General features: G+C 52.8%; 2 protein-coding genes across 2 annotated transcripts in view; both read right to left on the bottom strand.

The window, feature by feature from the left end:
- Window positions 1-163: 163 nt before the first annotated feature.
- Window positions 164-1,183, bottom strand: ALTATR162_LOCUS9350 (uncharacterized protein; the record flags this gene model as incomplete). The annotated part of the gene is made up of 1 exon (XM_043316983.1): window positions 164-1,183. One exon carries the CDS (start codon window positions 1,181-1,183, stop codon window positions 164-166), a length of 1,020 nt encoding a protein of 339 aa, XP_043172918.1.
- A 7,522-nt stretch (window positions 1,184-8,705) lies between these two features.
- ALTATR162_LOCUS9349 (uncharacterized protein) overlaps window positions 8,706-21,993 on the bottom strand; it is a gene marked incomplete at both ends in the record, with an annotated part of 24,811 nt that continues 11,523 nt past the window's right edge. Inside the window, 2 exons of the mRNA XM_043316982.1 lie at window positions 8,706-9,984; window positions 19,011-19,815. Of these exons, the coding sequence (XP_043172917.1) occupies window positions 8,706-9,984; window positions 19,011-19,815 (2,084 nt within the window). The remainder of the gene's footprint in view (window positions 9,985-19,010; window positions 19,816-21,993) is intronic.

The raw sequence follows: 21,993 nt of genomic DNA, 5'->3' as shown, positions 1-21,993 counted from the left end.
CTGCATTGCGATTGACGAATATATGTGTCACTCAACAGCGTCGTGCTTGCATCTCAGCATCAGCATTTTCAACATGATTATATAACGTTGCTGCGCTGTAAATGTTTGAGAAGTGACTGAAGGTGGTGGGGTACGCGACTCGCTTGCCAAACATGTTCATCCGTTATGTATTTTTGACATAGATAGCGACGATTTTCCCGGCCTCGGTATAGGTGCCATTGACAGGGGCGGCTTGACCTCCCGCTGTCGTCACGTAGAGTATGTCTTGATCTATCCATGTTCTTCCAAAGGCAGCTGAAGTTGCGCCCGCAATCAATGTTGAATTAACTCCTCCCGCAACCAAGCTTCGAGTTCCACCGGCATCCACTCTTACCAACGAGTTTTCGCCGTTCTCGGTGATGAACGCGACCCCTTCTTTCGACATTATGAAGTCATCTCCAAACACGTCGGTTGCGAGAATCTCGTATGGCCCGGACGCCTTTCCTGTGGACAGATCGATACGCGTGCGGCAGAATAGCCCTTTGATTGCGTTTACGTAGTACGCGTAGCCCTGGAAGATTCGGATTCCATTGATACCCAGGATGAGAGGTACATTTTGGACCGGCTTCATCGTCATATCCTCCAGTACCACTTCGTACTTTCCAGTCCATATGTTCAAACGCCAGACGACGCCTCGAACCGAGTCTGAGATCAGAACCGTGCCTTCGCGACGATCCAACGCCGTCATACCATTCAAAAAGCTTGCTTCTGGTAGTCTTTCGATTTCTGAGATTTTTTCGCACTCCCCACCACGGTTGAAGTCTATTTGCCATACCGAATAGCTTGCTGGATCTGGTGCGCTTCGAGAAATCGAAAAATTGCCAGCGACGAAGACGAAGATGTCGGGAGCCATCTCCGTGATACCAAGCAAACTGAGAGCGTGGGCCTCGCCTTCGAGGTTTGTAACGAGTGTTGCGGTGTTGTGGAATGGATCGACGTGGTAAAGTTCGGGTCGATCGACAAGTGTGACGAGCAGATTTCCGTTCGAGCGAACGGCGATGTTTTCGACCCAGGTGCCGTTGTCGAACTGGAAAACCAGGTGAGAGGAGGTCTGTAGACTAGGTGGCAGAACAGCAGTGGCTACGGGGCGTGCTCTCAGAGCTGAGGGAAAGAGGAGTGCGAAGAAGATGTTTAGTAGAAGCATTGTGGACTAAGGTTGTGATGACGAGGACATAGCGATACATTCCTCGGGGCTGTATTTGTACGCACGTCGCAGAGATTGTGCCGTCGTCGTCTGAGGACGACTGCTCGATAAACGTTCAGCACTACTGTACAGAGATCCACTCATGACAGAATTTCAAACTAGCCAATCATATCGACTATTCTTCCGCAGATACTGGCATCTAGCGCTAAGCTGTGTAAGGAAGGTGGGACTCTGCAGGACAGTTACGCAGCTGCTTGGATTGAGAGAAGCGCAAGCGCTACAGTAACGACCATACGCGTCGGCTTGGAGCTAGGCAAACGAAAGTACTGAGCATCTACGTGATGTGGGAGGCACTCGGGATGACCTGGAATGAACGACTCGGGATAGCAACAGAAGACCTGGAGCAATCACGTAAGCCACTAGTGATGCACAACAGACCACTCAGGACTGCAGATACGCCTTATCCAGAGTCTGTTGTCACTGGGGTGATTTGATAGTCGCAGGTCGTGACGGCGTCTCATCCTAATGACCTATTGAGTTCCATGTGTAACATTAGAGAGATTGCACTAATGACCGCATTAGACGCAGTGTACTGCAGGTACAAGTTTGACGATTGCATCTCACTACAACACCACTGCCGCTGCACCTACCTCGTGCAGGCTCTGTATGAGTACGAAGAGTTTAGAATGTCATATTTCACGGACATGCTTTCCCCGGATGTTGGACCGCGGAATGACAGCCGCCCAGCGGACACGCAGATATCTCGTCGTACCTCTGTATGCAAGCACCACGATGAGTTCATCGAGCCGCGGCAACACGATAACGAGGAACAATGGCACGGCTTGATCGGATTTGAATCGTCCAAAGAGCACAGTCGAGCTGAGAATCGCCCAGCACACATCGAGGCACAGTGTACAGAGTGCGCACCAGAGGTGAAAGATGGGGACGACAAAAACCAAACGGCGCTACCACAAAGAACACCAGACTCATATCGAGCAGGTACATCGTCCCCTTACGCGGGCGGGACAGGCATAACACCGCGAGGTGAATTTCGCGACGTGCTGGAGAGGCCCAAATGTTCCCGCCCTCGAGACACAGCCGCCAAGCCTAACCCGCGCGTCTTTGAAGAGAAAGATCAAGCTCCTCGCCGTGGAGTACAAGCAAAAACGACATCGTACCGTAGCAAGTGGCTAGCGATCCCAACGAGACGGGTTTGGGACACGGCGCGTCACACCACAGGTAGAGTTGAATCAGGAGTCCATCGGCGAAGCATGTTTCCCTTGTCTAGATACGAGGACAAACTGATTCAGTCGAAAGCAGACAGCGGCATAATCCCACAAAGCAGGAGACGTTCCCTACCGTCTAGCTTGTGTTGGGAGGTACAAACAGAAGAAGGCAAGGATACCGGGGACGCCTTCAGAGCAAGTGCTGGGATCCATTTTGCCGACAGTGCCCATTGTCTTACTCTCGCGCGCACAACGAACAGCGAAGAGAACAGGTTTCAGGTAGCTGCCACGAACTCAAGTCTTACATCCGATCCACGGCTCGCTAAGCAGCAAAGTCTCTCCAATGTGGCCGACTTGATGGAGAAGAACAGCGACAGTACCCTCTCCAGTCGCGCAGCGGACGCAGAATGCCGTCGTACTGCTGATACCCTAGCTCCATTTGCGGGAGAGTCTGCGCTAATCGAACAACTGATTGCCGATTATACCTCACTCTTCGACAGTCCCTTCGATCCGGATGTTGTGGACATGCGGTACGAGCGACCACGAGCTGTTCCTGCCGTCCCCAAGAGAGATTCGCTGGATTCTACAAAGCAGCGAGACAGCATCTCAACAAGAGCTATAACCAACTCCAAGCCGGTTTCGAGGAACTTCCGAAAACTTCGTTTGGATATTCAGCACTCTACTCGATCCACTTGCAAGACACAACAACACCAGGAGAGTCCAGACTGGGCCTGCCGAACATCCCTGGCCATCGAAGCTGGAACGATTTCGATGGACAATGTATACATGCATAGACGGGATTCGACACCGAGACACATACTAGACGCTATGCGTAGCCCAGTCAAAATCTGTCTACCAGACGGTAGGAGAGTGCAGAGCTTCGGACCAGGAGGGAGGGAGGCGGTCTACCTAGCGCCTTCAAGTAAGCACAGCTCGGCCCATCCTGCGGCCAGTAGGCATTCGGAAGGCGCCTTGCAGTTTGTGCGAGGAGCAAATGCCGCTCGTTTCATGGGAAAACTTGAGGCAATGGAAGTCGCAATCGGGAGAGAGCCGCTGACATATCACTGTATGCAGGTGGCTTCACCAGTAGACTTGAACAAGAGCCTGCCTGCCTTGCCTCTGCACGTGTACGGGCAGCAGGGCAAGAAATAGACTGGGTCTCAATAAAGCAACCTAGGCGAGCTTCTACCAAGCTTGGAATATTCGATAGCTTGGTCATCGACTTGCATGCGTTCGAGGCAGATGAACCCATCAGGATGACGTGCAGTGAACTACTCAGGATAGCAACAGACAGTTTAAAATAACCCCATAAGCCACTGGTGACGCTATCTCACACAATACACGCTTCTCCTCAGCTATTTACAGCTTACGTGTCTTACCAGCCTTCTTAGGCGCGGCTTCCTCAGCTTTCGGAGTTGTAGCTTCCTCTTTCCACGCTCCTTCACGATCCCACAAGCACATGCCTCTAACCTTCTTTGGTGGTCAGAGTACTATCCCTCCATGTGTGGAGGAAAAACCTGTGTGCCGGCATGCCGATCGTGCTCCCCACCACAACAAACCAAAACATGGCTGAGAGGTGTCAAAAATCTCGGGATAGAGAACTTAACCCTTGAGCTTTTTCTGTACTGCGTCTCTTCGTCAATAGATTCCTGCTTGGCTAGCAATACTACGATACGCTGCTGCCACGTACGACAGGCCTGCCTCGGACTGCCTCGGACGCGCCAAAGGCTGAACGCATGCATCTAAGAGTCTGTCAAGCTGTGCAAAGACATGGAAAGAGTGTATTCCGAACGAAGTGCTGCGACATCCTAGGTCGTGGCGCTGTTGTGCAAGTCTATCGCTATATAGAGCAGGATCGACAACTAAGGCGCGCTCCCCGCGGGTCGTACAGAAATGCCGCAAGTGGCTTAGCGGTATTCTATGCGCGCTGATCTCAGACCCGTGTCTCGCGTGACTCAGATAGAGACCACCCGCCTAGCGGCTAAGGCCAAGCATGACTCGCTCGTGCTCGGATACATGCTGAGACGCCGCACTGGACTCCACGCACGCCTGTTTTTAGAATGGATAATTATTCGTAGTAACATTACAGGTAGAGGCTTATATACAGTTCTGTAACAGCGTCGAAATTAACTCAAGGTAATTAATTAGTACAGATATAACATTCATCCCTGCGTTGCGGGACGCCCCGTGTGCCGGGACACTTTTTCTTCCGGACCTTCGGCGTCGGGCTAGTGCGGCTACACTAAGTCAAGTTCAACGCGCATCGATCCTGTAGTTGCTACTCTTCTAGCCTGTAAACTTCCGATGAAGAAGAGCGTAGTGTTGGACATGCTGCAGGCCGATCTGTCATTGCCATTGATCGACCTCCTCGCAATACCCCCCTGTCCACTTGCAACAACCAATCTCTGTCAACCGCTCGTATGTCTAGCAAGAGAGACTAGGTCTTGAAGATCTAGATCACTGTCTATAAAGATCGATTTAAGCTGAGCAGTGTGCCTTCCAGTAGTTTCTCCGCGCAGATGGCAAGATCGCCAAAACGTCTGCACAGGCATAGCGCTATCGCCGCTCTTGACTTGCAGTAGCGTGCTCAGATGTCTTTTTATCGTATCGTGCAGAAATGCGCGCTTTACCTACCTAGGATTAGCCCCCAAAAGTCGCCTTGTAGCAAGTCCACTGCCACGCGCCCAGGTTCGCTGCGCCACAAGACTGCCATGCGCGCATGAAGCTTGCGGCTAAGCACAGCTGAACTCTCGCAGCCATGCAGCCTTACATGCTCGTCAACTACCTGCTCGCAGCCTGCCTAATGTGCTCCACGTGTATGCGCAACGGAGACGTCTCCTACTGACCTGCACCACTTACCTCTGGCCGTTTGTGCCTCACACCACGACCGAGCCTGTTAGCATCCTAGACAGAGCATGCCGGAACACAATGCGCCTTCTCAAGCGTCTCTCAGCAGGCGACGGCTTCGAGCTGACGTCTTTCAGCGACGACCATGCTCCTCCGTACGCCATTCTCTCGCACACCTGGAAGGACGGCCAAGAAGTTACATACAATGAGCTGTTGGCGGGAACAGGCGCAGACAAGCGCGGCTATGCTAAGATCCGCTTCTGCGGCGAGCGAGCTGCAGCAGACGGCCTCGAGTACTTCTGGGTGGATACCTGCTGCATCGACAAGTCCAAGAGCGACGAGCTGAGCACAGCGATCAACTCCATGTTTCGCTGGTACCAGCGCGCAGTCAAGTGCTATGTATACCTGACAGACGTCCTGAGTGCCAGATGAGATTACCAATGCCGAAGCCTTTCGCATATCGTGGCAGCAAGCTTTTCAGAGCAGCCGGTGGTTTACCGGGCTGGACGCTGCAAAGCTACTCGCGCCAGCTAGCGTCGAGTTCTTCTCCCAGGACGGCAAGCGGCTAGGCAGTAGGATCTCGCTAGAGCAGGAGATACCAGCATTACTAACATACCTATCGATGCGCTCAGAGGCCAAAGGCTTACCGGGTTCAGCGTCGAGGAGCGAATGGGCTGGGCGGCGAAACGTACAACGACGGTGAAAGAGGACAGAGTGTACTGTTTGCTCGGCATCTTCGGGGTCTTCCTGCCGCTCATATATGGTGAAGGAGAAGAGTATGCGACGCTGCGTCTCCAAGATGAGATACAGAAGCGGCAGCAAGGACGGGAGACTGTAGATGTGCAAGACCTGTCCGGTGTGTATTAAGCATGGCTCGGATAGCCTCGCAATGCACAGACCGCACTTAGCTAATGACCTGTAGTCTCGGTATCGCTGCCTTTCCCACGAAACGAGCTCTTCGTCGGACGAGAGAGCCAGCTCCAGTTGATCGAAGGAGCCCTCCTCTCACCTAACACCCACCGACGGATGACTATATATGGACTAGGAGGATGTGGAAAATCCGCGCTTGCTCTTGAGTTTGCGTATCGCGCACTTGCAGGACACGCTAGACGCTTAGTTTTCTGGGTGCCAGCCATAAGTCCTGAGAGTTTCAAGCTTGCGTATCGGGAGATTGGAGTCCGTCTTCGTATACCAGGGATCAGCGATGACAACGCGGACACGAAGCGACTTGTCAAGGAGACGTTAAGCCTGGGAAATGTAGGCGACTGGCTAATGGTCGTTGATAACGTCGATGACTCTCAGGTCTTGCTGGGAGTGGACGATGAAAGCCACGGGTCCGCTCGATTGATCGACTATATTCCGCACAGCAATAGAGGCGCAATTCTTTTCACCACTCGCAGTAGGAAGGCGGCTACGGACTTGACTCAGGGTAATGTCCTCGAGCTAAACGACATGGGCAAGGCTGAGGCCAGGCAGCTGCTGGCGCGACGAACGACGAGACAAGTATTGCTGAACGATGAGGCGGCGGTTGGCGTATTGCTGGAGTCACTCGCAGGCCTGCCGCTTGCTATCGTACAGGCAGCCGCTTTCATGAACCAAAACGATACACCGGTCTCCGAGTACGTATCGCTGCTCCAGCATGCTGGCACGAAAGCTGAGCTCTTCAGCGAGCACTTCGAAGATTCTAGCAGATACCGCAGTATGGATAGCACGATTGCAAAGACATGGCACATCTCTTTTGAGCAAATTCGCAGGGAAGACCCTCTTGCAGCAGATTACCTCTCGTTCATTGCATGCATCGATCGTATCAACATTCCCCAGTCACTGTTGCTGTCGGGAGGATCCATTTTACAGCAGACGAAAGCACTCGGAACGCTGACGGGATACGCATTCATCACAGAACGCCAGCAGACTGTGCCAGGATCCAGCAAAGAGAAGCTTTTTGACATGCACCGACTAGTGCACATGGCCTTGATCTGGTGGCTGGAAGGCCACGGTGAGCGGGCGGACTGGGCAGGCACAGCAGCAGCCCGAGTTAAGGAACTAGTGCCGTACGGTGGGCATGAAGGAAAAGAAGTATGGAGCGTGTATCTTCCACATGCGACGTACGTGGCTGGACTGGTTGAAGCTGTAGATAGTGCGATGAGTGCTTCGCTCCTAGAACGACTAGGCAGTTGTCAAGAGAGTCTGGGGCAATATGCATCAGCAGAGATGTCGCATCGAAAAGCATCGTTCTTGAGGAAGGAGGTGCTGGGGCCTGAGCATCCCTCTACGCTGACAAGCATGAACAACTTGGCGTCGGTGCTTGACAGCCAGGGCAAGTACGAAGAAGCCGAGGCGATGAACCGGCAGACGCTGGCGCGGAGTGAGAAGGTGCTCGGGCTTGAGCATCCAGACACGCTGACGAGCATGAGCAACTTGGCGTTAGTGCTTACCAGGCAGGGCAAGTACGAAGAAGCCGAGGCGATGAACCGGCAGGAGCTAGCGATATGTGAGAAGGTGCTGGGGCATGAGCATCCATCCACGCTGACGAGCATAAACAACTTGGCGTCGGTGCTGGACAGCCAGGGCAAGTACGAAGAAGCCGAGGCGATGAACCGGCAGGAGCTAGCGATATGTGAGAAGGTGCTGGGGCATGAGCATCCATCCACGCTGACGAGCATGAGCAACTTGGCGTCGGTGCTTACCAGGCAGGGCAAGTACGAAGAAGCCGAGGCGATGAACCGGCAGACGCTGGCGCGGAGGGAGAAGGTGCTGGGGCATGAGCATCCATCCACGCTGACGAGCATGAGCAACTTGGCGTCGGTGCTTACCAGGCAGGGCAAGTACGAAGAAGCCGAGGCGATGAACCGGCAGACGCTGGCGCGGAGGGAGAAGGTGCTGGGGCATGAGCATCCTTCCACGCTGACGAGCATGAACAACTTGGCGAACGTGCTCAACAGCCAGGGCAAGTACGAAGAGGCGGAGGCAATGCACAGACAGACGCTGGCGCGGAGGAAGAAAGTGCTGGGGCATGAGCATCCATCCACGCTGACGAGCATGAACAACTTGGCGGGAGTGCTGGACAGCCAGGGCAAGTACGAAGAAGCCGAGGCGATGAACCGGCAGACGCTGGCGCGGAGGGAGAAGGTGCTGGGGCATGAGCATCCATCTATGCTGATGAGCATGAGCAACTTGGCGTCGGTGCTTACCAGGCAGGGCAAGTACGAAGAAGCCGAGGCGATGAACCGGCAGACGCTGGCGCGGAGGGAGAAGGTGCTCGGGCATAAGCATCCAGACACATTGGCGAGCGTACAGTGCTTAGCGAATGCGGCTTCACCCTGAATGCAATTGCGACAAAAGCTTATGCCACACAACATCCCACCTCTCAGATTCGGCATAGCATTAAGTCTATTAGCACACATGTGATAAGTAGTAATTATGAAGCTTTGGCGGAACACGATAAGTTACTACAAGTACCAAGCTGTATAATCGTGCCGAATTAACATAGCTCGACGCTTAGTAACTTCGACCGCTTCCGCCTTCACAAACAGTAAGCGGTGCGGATCGCCACCATGTCTGAAAAGATTTTCGTCGACGGCTGCTGAAGCCTTGTAACGGTCGCCCGCTTGGATATGCTGGAGTTGAATTGCGATCGCGTACGCCGCCCCGCCGAGCTCGAGCTCACAGTCCAGAAGTGCACAGCTAACACTGGTCTCAAGGCTGCGGCGTGCTTCATCATGGTCACTGTTAGTTGTGCCATTACCATCCTTGACGCCGCTGCTTGTGCTGTTATGGTCAAGTCCACTGTTTCCCTCCAAGCCAATGTTCTCGCATGACCGATTCTCGTTTTCCTCATCAACGCCATGTTCATCGTGCTCCTCGGTTTTTGAAGCCTGGCCCAGAGTAGGGTTATTGCTTTCTTCTAAACCTGTGCTGAAAAGTCGCACAGCTGTGCGTCGTACAGTAGAGGCATCCAGGCAGCGAAGCGAGATCTGAAGCCCTGCATTTGTGAGCTCAAAGCTTTCTGGAAACTCCATCGACCCTGTGATGGATGGCTCGTTGATAGAAAGTGCTGTCTTTATTGCATTCCTTTTGAAGGATCTCCACCAACCGAAGTGCACTGGGTCTGGAGCCAACAGCATGTCCTTATATATTATTGTGTCACTCCACGCAGGAACATTACATTCCCACGCAAGAATTGTCTGGTCAACGTTGACCTTCATTATCGCATCTTGCAATCGACTGAACGCCCGTTCGCCTTCACCGTACAGTAAAGGAAGATTCACACCAAAGATACCAAGTAGGCTGTACGCAATATCTTCGCTGCGTGTAGTTTGCCTTGAACTAGCCCAAGACATCTTCTCCACGACGGAAAGCTGCCGCAGACGCTTTTGCAAATCCTTCACAGGGTCTTTATAACATTCGAAGAAGATCTCTTCACGGTTGAAAAGTCCTCTCGCGATTCCAGTAATATCATGAAGTGTATGCTGAATCTCGGAGCGGTCGTAAAGAGTGACCCAATTTTTGTCAAAAAAAGTCATGCGTTCAGGAGCGATGAGCTCTTGCAATGTCCATCCGCGAGTAAGCCACTTGCAGGACCGCAGCTGTGCAATCATGCATGTACTCATACCAGACGCTCTCTTCTCCTCCCTCGGTGTCTTAGCTGCGAGACACCATGAAAGCCACTCGTCCTTGCGAGTACGGCGCGGACAGTCGACGCAATCTTCAAGATACACGTAACAAACGCTGGATCTTGCGTACCATTCGAACATAGAGTTGATCGCTTCGGAGAGTTCTGCACTGCTGGATTTGTCAATGCAGCAAGTGTCGATCCAGATGTATCGATACCCGTCCTTGCAGGCGCGTAGACAAGCGTTTGCAACTTTATTCCATCCAGTTTTTGGGCGACCACAGAGCTTCGGCGCTAGCATGCTCGAGTGGCCAGATTTCTTGAGCTTGCATTCTTCGCAAATGGCGCTCCTTTTCAATTGGTGAAAGGCCAGCAGTCTCTGACGCAAAGTGAGTTCTGCCTGATATGGTGTTGGTGTTTCGTGGAGGTCATAGTCTGGTCCCAGTGCGATGTCTTGGAATAGAACTTCTTCTGAATTCCATGTGTGGGAGAGGATAGCGTATGGCGGCGCGTATGACGTATTGTACTCAATCAGGCGAGCCACGCCACCGTAGACGAGACAGTCGACGTCGAGTAAACGCATCCCGTGATACTCGAAGGAATCCCTCGTTAAGCAGAGCCAGGGATATGATGATAAGCTAGTTCAGACGATTATCCAAAGTTTATGAGGGTGAGAAGCACTGTGGAGGGTTTCAAGAACCTTGCATGGAACGCCCCGTGCACTTACAGACGCGGGGTAGGTCAACTTGGCTGCTGCCTAGCCTAAAGTGGCTAGGTCTGATGGCATGACATGGGATCTTGGCGGGGTAAAACTACTCTTGCAACCGTGTTCAAGGTGAAGCTGATTTCGCTAACGACTGTATACTGTCTTGCTGACGTCCTCACATATCAGCAACGCTACAGCGAATCTCTTACTTTGTACGAGAGAGCATGTGCTGGGTACCAAGCTGTACTTGGGAAAGATCACCCTACCACGCGTGCGTGTCGACAGCATTACGCTGACGTGCTTGCATCGCACGAGCAGCACCAGTTTGCTGTTTCTCCAACGATAGCAGGTAGCACCCAAAGTACACGCACAGGCAAAGCGTCGAAGCTGCTACGCGGGCTAGCAAAGATAGGCATTAGAAGCCCAAAGTCGTCTGCAAGATGAGAATGAAAGATCCTGTATATCTATAGTAACTACTCTAAGCTCATATTAACGCTGCTGTAGGACTCTATATAAGTCTCCACCTCTACTACTATCTACTCCCTAAACATGCGTACGTGGAGTCTGGTGCCGCATTCAAGCGTGTATTCGAGCACAAGCGAGTCATGCTTAGCCTTACCTGCTAGTCGCTAGCCGGGTGGCTCTGTCATAGCCACGTTCGCGGCGGGACAAGGGTCTGACATCAGCGCGGGTAGAATACCGCTAAGCCACTTGCGGCATTTCTGTACGACTCGCAGCTAGCGCGCCTTAGTTGTCGATCCTGCTCTGTAGAGGAACAGGCTTGCGCAACAGCGCCACAACCTAGAATGCTGTAGTACCCCGCTCGGGATACACTCTTTACATGTCTTTGCGTAGCTTGACAGACTCTTAGATGCATGCGTTCAGCCTTTGGCGCGTCCGAGGCAGTCCGAGGCAGGCCTGTCGTACGTGGCAGCAGCGTATCGTAGTATTGCTAGCCAAGCAGGAATCTATTGACGAAGAGACGCAGTACAGAAAAAGCTCAAGGGTTAAGTTCTCTATCCCGAGATTTTTGACACCTCTCAGCCATGTTTTGGTTTGTTGTGGTGGGGAGCACGATCGGCATGCCGGCACACAGGTTTTTCCCCCACACATGGAGGGATAGTACAGCTTCACCGTGATTCTCCGGACACTGTTGTAGATCAAGAGACTTGGCACACGTCTTATGCCTCTTCTTGCTGCTTGTAACTTTCCCGTGATCGCTGCTGCTGCGCCAAGTTAGCTTGTTTTGAAGGAGGTACAACAGAGCGATTGACTAAGCTTCCGTGATCGCTTCCATCTCACGTAAGTTCTGCTGTTTCGACCCGCGCACTGCTTTCTTAAAGTGATGCATGGTAAGTGCACAAACAAAGCTCGGGCCAAGGTGGTCTTGCTGATGAGTTTCTGCATTAACTCGGGTTCACTAGCTTTCACCCTCGTGATCTAAGCAGTATTGGTGGATAAAGAAGCTTTCATTCGTTGCTGGAGCGCGGCTTGTACTTGCTGCCCCCGACGCCACGACAAGTAAGCGTGTGGAGTAGACAAAGGATACTATTTATGGGTAGTCTCTCCCGTTCCTGTCCTCGCCACCCACTGCCTCCTTCATTGCTCAATTCCTACGCTATCGAGCTGACCCGTGTTCCTCGCGGCATTGTGTGCTCCGCCGTTTGTCAATGGAAAGTGACAGGGAATTTCGTCTGGACTGCCCGTGTCGAAGGAGAGGGTTGCGGGTCGAAAGTAGTTCTCTTGGCCGTGTCGACAAATGGATCGAATCATAGGCATCGACCATTCTCACAGCGTCCTTGGCACCATTGCCCGAAAGTGTTGGTGCCGCATGTAAGAGTGATGTTCTTCTTGGCACCAGTCCATGGTTGTGGATAGGTAGTACAATAATAACCTTCGCATGTCGTAGAGGGTACGGGGAGCGTGCGCTCAGGAGGAGTAAGCGGAGATGAGAGGATAAGATGTGGAACAGTGAGTACGCTTATGATAGTTGTGAGCCAAACCATGTTGATTGAAATGGTACGAAGTGACGTGTATATGGATGTGTTTCGGGCAGATGCGCGTGACGGGAAGGGTAATGGATAATTCAAAGCGGGTGGTTTGCGGAAGTGAGCGTGTGCGGCATGAACTTATTTAAGTCTTTCGCCGGGCGCAGAGTGGATGGATTTCTTCGCCTAGACACAGTGGATACCGAGGGCAGCAACAGTAGTAAGCGGTGCTTACGACGAGTGGAAGGAGGTAATGACAATAGGAGAAGGATGCACACGAAGGTTCAGTGCGCCGTCAGCGCTGCTGCACCATCTGGAAAGTGGGAAGTGCTGCTCAGCTATGGACCGAGATGTCATCTACGACATCATCCAGTTGTACGACAAGGATTGTACGATTCACAGCCTTCCCACACTCACACCCTCGAGCTCTACCCATCTCCCATCACATCGTCTATCTCCTGATCCCGGGACGCCGACAGCGTCTCTTGATAGTTCAGGTGGCTGGTCCTGGATCACTCCCACGCACTCTCGGGGTAGTGAGGAGGATAGTTTGGTAGATTCGACACCGCTTGAGGACAGCTCTTCCTCGCTCGGAAGGAGACGCGTGGTCGACGAAATTGAACCCGAACTCTGTTGCTCCCTTTGTCCAAGGAAGCGCACAGCCTTTGCTACAATGCAGGCGCTTCAACAGCATATGCTCTCTCCAGCACACTGCGATAAGGTATACCACTGCCCGAGTGATCTCCCCCCAATAGACTCAAACAGGATCGACACAAAGCGAGGAAAGCGAAAGCGACTTACAACTCTGAGTGGATTGGCTCAACATCTAGAGAGCGGGGCATGCCACGGTGGCAAACAGACGTTTTTGCATTGTGTTGATATTATTCAATTGCATCTGGGGCAATGGGGACTTGAGGAGATGCGCCTTTTGTTGCCAGGCTCCCAAGATTGAGAAAAAGCGAGGTTGTTCATTGCAGATTCGTAGGAATAGCCGAGAAATACGCAACCGACATGTGTTCTTTGTGCTTCCACCGACCCAACAGTTCCTCGCACCCGCTAAGCAGATGTTTCACCGTATCTCTAACGTGTTCCATTGGCAAGTAGCCCACCCCAACAAACTCAACAAGTAGCGCGTGACGTATGACAGGCGCAGCGCGCTATGGAAAGAACGCGCAGGCAGCCCAGCCTTAACAAACCAGCCTTTTGCACGAGAGATGCTGTGTCTCTCTGTGGAACCTGCACCAAATCTTATCGCTGTTACCAGGCGATGGGTCACCCTAGAATGATGCTTACTTTCACAGCCCGAGGGAGCAAGTCGACTACGCGCCTCCCGTGCACGGGTTAAAAAGGATCTGACTCTTCTTGTGGTACGTGCGTGTCCTACGGAGGGGAGTTTGTAGCAGGAGCAGTCGCCTTGCGACGCGAGCGTGGCCAAACTGCCTCCGCAGTTCCCGTTCAACGGCCCAACACAGGACCTAGATGCGCGGGATGGCGATAGGGTCAGCCTAAGTCCAGCCTCGAACACCAAACTAACCTCCCTCCCTGCGGGTAGAACATCCCACCGCGCAGAACCATGAAAATCACCAAGCAACACCACTCTTCAACCCACCGTCCTATAAAGCTCAAACAAGCACAGTGATATACCTCAGTAAAAGTACAATCTGTTACTAAGGTTGAACAGCAAAATTACAGCGGTCTTGCGCATACTTACCGACATACTCGCCACTGCTGGAAGCTGCGACAACGATGCACCCCTGTTCTCTTGTCGGACCCTACGATCACCGCTACTTCGGAGGCTCCAGAGTACGACTCACTGTGTCAAAGTGTGCCTTGCAAAGTGCGAAGACCTGCAGCGACCGAGAACATCTACTCCGGATTTATCCACGGACACGTGCAGGCCTCCTCACTTGAGCAAGGATTCTCCGCGCGCTGAGAAAGCGCGTACTTTACACTAAGCGGCCTGCATTGTACGCATGCGCTATGCCTAAGACGCTCTAGCTATGGCACATGCTTCTGGAAGCTTCTCTGCACGCACGCTGCGCCTTCTGGCTATTCTTAGAACTCGAAGGTGAGCAAGGCGAGGGTGACGCCCTCGTCGGCTTCTTGCTCAAGCCCACCCTCCTCCCTCCACATACGCCGACATGGACCCAGCCAGCCGAGCGCTGGTGCTGGCCTTGCCTGCAGGCGTGCCTGATACGTATGCTGCTCGATCAGAACACAGCAATGTCCCTGTCTCTACACTCATCCATCGCCGCAACGGACGACGCTCGCGGGAGGAGCAGGCTCAGCGCCAGCAGTACCTCAGTCGAGAGGAGGAGAAAGCTCTGGTACAATTCTTGCTGCTAATGTCTAACCTTGGCCACCCAGTGCGAATCAAGTTCATACGCTTCCTAGCTTGTAGTATAGCTCGTCAGCGGTCCACGAAGACGCAACCGATCAAGCCCCCGGGCAAGAATTGGCCGAAAGCCTTCGCGGAGCGTCACCCAGAGCTACAAGCGAGAAAAGTCAAGTCGATAGATTGGAAACGTCACGAGAACAACGTATATGGCAAGATAGTCGAATGGTTCGATATAATCGGACAGGTGCTGCAGGACCCGGCTGTCTTGCCAGAGAACGTGTACAACATGGACGAGACGGGCGTCATGCTAAGCATGCTTGGCTCGGTCAAGGCCCTGGTAGGTAAGGATGATCGGCGGAACTGTAGAGGTGGAGGCGTAAAGTGGACGATGGTCACCGCGGTCGAATGCGTGCGTGCAGATGGTAGGGCGCTGCTGCTACTCATTATATGGCCCGCTTCAACTCATCGCAGCAATTGGACTACCCACAAGACTCCGGGATGGCACTATAGATTCTCTAACAACGGATACAACGACTCTAAGATTAGCTTGCAGTGGCTCATGGCTTTGGAAGCTATAAAACACTCGAGATTCTGGAGTTCTGTCTTACTAACAACATCATCCTGTGTCGTCTGCCCTCCCACACATCTCATAAGTTACAGCCCTGCGATGTCGGACCTTTCGCACCCTTGAAGACAGCATACCGAGATGAAACCCTGAAGTGAGAGCAAGTGTGATGATATTCTATCTATGCCCCAGGCTCTATATATATATATATATTTAGTCAACTGGTGTGCCGTCGCACCATTGTATGAGGAGGTTGTCACACCAGTGTTTGGTTATGCATACCACGTGATCTGGAATCCAACTTACCGTGATCAGGTCGAACGACTTAACCAGGGAGGCATAGATATAGTCGGCAAAGAACATTTTACCTATCCGTACAGTCCTGCTAGAGATACAGCATTTACTAAAAGGAACATCAGAACTGGATGGGCTGCGACCGGTCTGTACCCTTTCAATCCGGAAAGAGTGCTGAAAGATATCCCGAGACCTCCAGTTGAAGTCGTCATTCCAGGAGCTGCCATTATAGACACCAGTACGTCGGATGTAATGCTTCAAACACCCATCACACCGGTGACGCCGGTGACAGCGGAAGCGCTTACGTCGTTGCATAACGTGATTAAGCAAGACACCAACGTGCCTGACGAGACAAGAAGTCGCATACAGAAACTCGCAAATGCTGCTCATATCTCGTTCGCTGAGCGAGCCATCTTGAAGGACCGCAACCGTTTTCTTTTCAAAATCAACAACGAAGCTAAGGCTCGTAGGTCGACCAGGTCCATCGTGCTAGGAAAGGCAAAAATAATGAGTTTTGAGGACCTAGAAGAGGCGAAGGTAAGGCGTGCGGCAAAGGACGAAGCTGCAGCACAGAAGGGACAGCGTGGCCGCAAGCGCAAGGAACCGGCATCGGAAGCTCCACCGCCATCGAGTAAAACAGCGCGAACTAGCGAGATGTTAGCATCGGACAACAGTCCAGCGACCTCATAGAGAATCCCGGTTGCGAAGATGTACTAGAACTCTACATGGTTCAGATATATGTTTGTCAGAAATCTTCCAGACATGCAAGTTGAGTGTTCAGGACTTTGCGATTGAGTGAAGTACTCTGCAGCTCTTGAGACCTTTTTCAAGATTTACGACATGTATAGATCTTTGTCGAGTCGCAATGGCTATGCTTACGTGTATCCCTAGACCCTGTACCTGAAATACAGTCTTTGAAGCGCCTGACCGCCTGAGGCATGTTCAAGCGTTGCATCAAGAAACACTACCGAAAATACTCGATATAGGAATGTTGCAAGAGAAAGAATAGAATTTATTCTTGATGAGAAGTCATATAGCGTAACCAGCCTTCCGACGCTAGCCGGTCGGGGTGAGTCTCTACGAGCGTATCGTCTTGCACCTTGACTACGTGCTCCAGCAGCCTCACAGCGTCCTCGATCTGTCCGTTCGCCCAGTAGGAAACACCAAGCGCATGCTGCGACGCTAACCGATCGGGGTGAGTCTCTGCGAGCGTAGCGTCTCACACCTTAACCACGTGCTCTAGCAGCCTCACAGCGTCCTCGATCTGTCCGTTCGCCTGGTAGGAAACACTAAGCGCATGCTGCGACTGTAGCCGAGAAGGGTGAGTCTCTGCGAGCGTATCGTTGCGCACCTTGACTACGTGCTCCAGCAGCCTCACAGCGTTCTCGATCTGTCCATTCGCCCAGTAGGAAACACCAAGCGCATGCTGCGACGCTAACCGATCGGGGTGAGTCTCTGCGAGCGTAGCGTCTCGCACCTTAACCACGTGCTCTAGCAGCCTCACAGCGTCCTCGATCTGTCCGTTCGCCTGGTAGGAAACACTAAGCGCATGCTGCGACTGTAGCCGAGAAGGGTGAGTCTCTGCGAGCGTATCGTTGCGCACCTTGACTACATGCTCCAGCAGCCTCACAGCGTCCTCGATCTGTCCGTTCGCCTGGTAGGAAACACCAAGCTGATGCTGTGACGCTAGCCGATCTGGGTGAGTCTCTGCGAGCGTATCGTCGCGCACCTTGACTACATGCTCCAGCAGCCTCACAGCGTCCTCGATCTGTCCATTCGTCTGGTAGGAAACACCAAGCGCATGCTGCGACGCTAACCGATCGGGGTGAGTCTCTGCGAGCGTAGCGTCTCGCACCTTAACCACGTGCTCTAGCAGCCCCACAGCGTCTTCGATCTGTCCGTTCGCCTGGTAGGAAACGCTAAGCGCATGCTGCGACGCTAATCGATCGGGGTGAGTCTCTGCAAGTGTATCACCTTCCACCTTGACTACATGCTCTAGCAGCCTCACAGCGTTCTCGATCTGTCCGTTCGCCTGGTAGGAAACGCTAAGCGCATGCTGCGACGCTAACCGATCGGGGTGAGTCTCTGCGAGCGTAGCGTCTCGCACCTTGACCACGTGCTCTAGCAGCCTCACAGCGTCTTCGATCTGTCCATTCGCCCAGTAGGAAACGCTAAGCGCATGCTGCGACTGTAGCCGAGAAGGGTGAGTCTCTGCAAGTGTCTCACCTTCCACCTTGACTACGTGCTCTAGCAGCCTCACAGCGTCCTCGATCTGTCCATTCGCCTGGTAGGAAACACTAAGCGCATGCTGCGACTGTAGCCGAGAAGGGTGAGTCTCTGCGAGCGTATCGTCGCGCACCTTGACTACATGCTCCAGCAGCCTCACAGCGTCCTCGATCTGTCCATTCGTCTGGTAGGAAACACCAAGCGCATGCTGCGACGCTAACCGATCGGGGTGAGTCTCTGCGAGCGTAGCGTCTCGCACCTTAACCACGTGCTCTAGCAGCCCCACAGCGTCTTCGATCTGTCCGTTCGCCCAGTAGGAAACACCAAGCGCATGCTGCGACGCTAACCGATCGGGGTGAGTCTCTGCGAGCGTATCGTCGCGCACCTTGACTACATGCTCCAGCAGCCTCACAGCGTCCTCGATCTGTCCATTCGCCTCGTAGGAAACACCAAGCGCATGCTGCGACTGTAGCCGATCTGGATCATCTTCGTCCAGCCCCTTTCTGCAACGATAGCACTCCTCCAGCCATCTCACAGCTTCTGGAACTCTACCGTCGAAAGCTAGGCATCGTCCTACCCACAAACTCAGCTTGGCTCTGCTTTGAGCATCAACAGATATTTTTGTGTCAAGCAGTCGCAGTGCATGTGGCATGTATGCTCTCCATACGGCCTGATTGGCAAAGTCGTCGCTCGGAAAAACCTCGGCAATATGTGCCACAGCCTGCCGCACCACATCTGCAGTACTGCCATACTTGTCTACCCAGACTCTGGTAGCTAGATGCACAAGTCGATGCAGGTCGTACCATTCTTCTCCTCCATCTACCGCACCAGTGTTGTCGCCTTCCCGCCTTGACACAAAAGAGTACCCGCAGAGCGTGCCGATAGCCTCTTCTAATCGCTCTTGCGACCGCACCTTCGGTAGCAGCGACTGCGGTATTGCCTTCCACTCGATGCACGACATGAACGCTAGCAGATCTGCTGCCACCGCATCGCGCTCTCGAAGCTGACTGAACGACACTACCCACGTCGAGGCCACTGCGTTCGCTGAGTCCTTGTAGCGTGTTTGGTCGCGGAACTCTTTGCTCATCAGACTGATAGTGTCTTGCTCTGTGTGTCTCAGCAACCGAAGATACCTTGTAGTAGTTGTTCTGTTCATGTTCAGGTACGCGGCAGCCTGGGCGATGGCCAAAGGGAGGCACGCTAACTCGTCTAATAGCTCTTCCATCTCTTCGCGTTCCTTCGTGAGGTTTTTTTTAATCAAAGACTTCTCCAAGAAGTTCGTGGCATCTAGTCTGCTCATAGACCCCAGCTCTAGAACGTCACCTCGTGTCAACGACACGGCTAGCTCTTGTACCCTTGTGGTGAACACGGTCATGCCCTTGTCGCTCTCTGGTAGGTAGTCGATGATGCCCGCAGCATGCTCGGTCCCATACAAGATGTCGTGGTCATCTGCATTATCGAGCACAAGCAGCCACGGCCCAGCCTGATCCGCACTCAGATGCTCTTTCACCAGCTCTTTTGCATTATCTTCGCCCGTCTCCGCCTGACTGATGTGCAAAGCAGCAGCAACAGCCACACAAGCTTGCTCATAGCTCTCCATGCTGAGTGCAGGCATCCAGAAGATCGAAACGGCTGACATGGTCTCTCTGACTGTATATGCAAACCGCAAGGCTAGCTGTGTCTTTCCAGCCCCACCGAGTCCCACAATTGACATCTTTTGGCAGCCTGTCCCCTCCAGCAGCGTCTGATTGAGTATCTCGAGCTCTTCTCTCCTTCCGACGAAGTATCGGTTCTTCGGAAACGGTATGTAGTACGAGGGTTTGTGGACAGCTGGCAGGTCAGCGCAAACAGATCAGACACACAAAAAGTTAACTATCCGGCTGCCTTTGTACGTACCAGGTGTATAGGTGGTGATACGCCCTCTAAGGCTCCCCGCTGACGCCTGTGGCTGGGATGATTCTCGCGAGTCTTCCGCGATCGCTTTTCGTAGCCTTTTGAAAGCATTGGTCTCACCTTCGCCATAGTTGAGGAACGTGAAGACGCCAAAGATACCCAGCAACGAGTACGCCTTGTCTTCTTCGCGCGTAGTCTGACGCTCGCTCGACCAAGACAGGCGCTCCTCTACGCTGAAGGTGTCTAACAGGGCTCCTGTAAGGGCAGGGCAGGGGATGTTTGTAATCTCGTGGATGAGTTGTTTCAGGTTGTATCGGTCGCCTAGATGCGTCCAGTCTCTAGAGTAGAAGCTTACAACGCGTGGAGCAAGCAGTTCTTGGAGCGTCCAGCCCCGAGTAAACCACCGGCTTCGCCGAAATCTCCCTTCCCAAGCAGGTATTCCGGATACACGATCGATCGCTGGCTCAGCGCTGAGCACATCCGTCAGAAGAACATAGCATCGAGTCGCCTCCTGGTACCAGCGAAACATGGAGTTGATCGCATGCTGAAGCTCGACGGCATCTGCCTTGTTGATGCAACACGTATCCACCCAAAAGTGCCGTAGGCCATCCCGCTGAGCCTGTTGTGCGCAGAAGCGGATCTTGTCGAAGCCAGCCTTGTCACGTCCAAGACCTCTAGTAAACTCGTCGAAGGTGACCTCCTGACCAGGCAGCCAGGTGTGCGAGAGTATAGCGTAGGCGGGCACGTTGCCGGCGCCCATCAAGTCCTCTGTGAGCGTGATCGTGTCGTCATGTTGTATCTCGAGCAGTCGCATGTTGTGATGGAGGAGCTTCGGTCCTTGGCCGCATCAGGCTGGACAGCATGGAAGCGCGACAGCCTAACAAGCTGTTATCTCAATCGTTTGCGATCTCGCGTGCCGCCGTTAACGTTAATAGATGCAGGTATGTGCATATTCACACATGGGAAAAAGAGTAGACTGCCTCGTTTTGCTAAGCATCAGGGTGGGCTATGATGGCCGTTGACCTGTGGTTGCGCCAAGAAGAGGGTCGGCGGGCAGGACCTGACGTGGCTAAGGATAGCCTGCCTGCGCCACAGCTCAAGCCGTGTTATCATAGCAGGGGTGTACAATGCAGACCGCTAAGCGTACAAAACCCTGCTATGTAAGCGCGTCCAGTCCTTTCGTTGAAACACAGGATCCTGTCTACGAATGCGGACAAACCCGGAGTGTATGTAAATAGAGGCTGCACATTATCAAAATTCGTTTAGTCTTATTTTATGTGATAGAGCATCGTTCAAATTCTCCGAAGAGACGATTATGGCGCTTGTTAATGGTAGAGTAGGGGTGCATCGTCGTTGCAGCTTCTAACGCTAAGGACTAATTGCCCAGAAGCAAAGCCAGCAATGCTGTATTTTTTGTATTGAAGATCTACAGTAGGCGAAGACAGGTCCGGAGTGTAGTTCTAGGCTAGCTCAGTCTTTATTAGATGGTGGGGTCGAGTTGGTGGTGCTTGAACGATGTTCGTGATTCTGCGCGGCGGGATGTTCTAACCCCAGGGAGGGAGGTTACGTCACTTACCAAACCCATAATAGTAGCGCAGAAAAAACCAGAAACCGTACACCAACAGTGTCGCATATATATTTGCATCACTTCTGTCTCTGCACAACTTCGTCCAACAGGTTGTGCGTTGCGATACAGCTATCGCGTTGTGACGTAATGTTCTCTGCGACGCCGCTTTGGAAGTGTACTCGCGATTTTGCACTCAACCCGCTAACCTCAATGCAGTAGACATTTAACACCTACCAGCCCTCGCATGATTGATGCACACAAATCAATGCGCAACAATCCCACAGCGCCTGTAGCTCATGTGTATCGCGTAGATAGTTCTAGCCGTCTATAGTGTTGCGCTGTTCGATAGGCTAGTTTCACAGCTAGAAGCAGACATTAGCAACTAATTAGGCCAGCTCTACTGCTACAGACTTTATGGAAGTCACCACAGGGTACTGTACATGTCTTTTGTGTGTGTGTTGTGCTAGAGGCTGACTGGGGTAACTAGCGCAGGAGAGAATCCATGTTAGGGGTTTGATGAACGGGTGTGGTCTATTCTTCTCTAAAGT

The sequence above is a fragment of the Alternaria atra genome (assembly GCF_907166805.1).
Source record: "Alternaria atra isolate CS162 genome assembly, contig: 29, whole genome shotgun sequence".
Lineage (NCBI taxonomy): Eukaryota > Fungi > Ascomycota > Dothideomycetes > Pleosporales > Pleosporaceae > Alternaria > Alternaria atra.
Note: the sequence above shows the minus strand (reverse complement) of the source record. Positions and strands in the feature narration are given on the sequence as shown.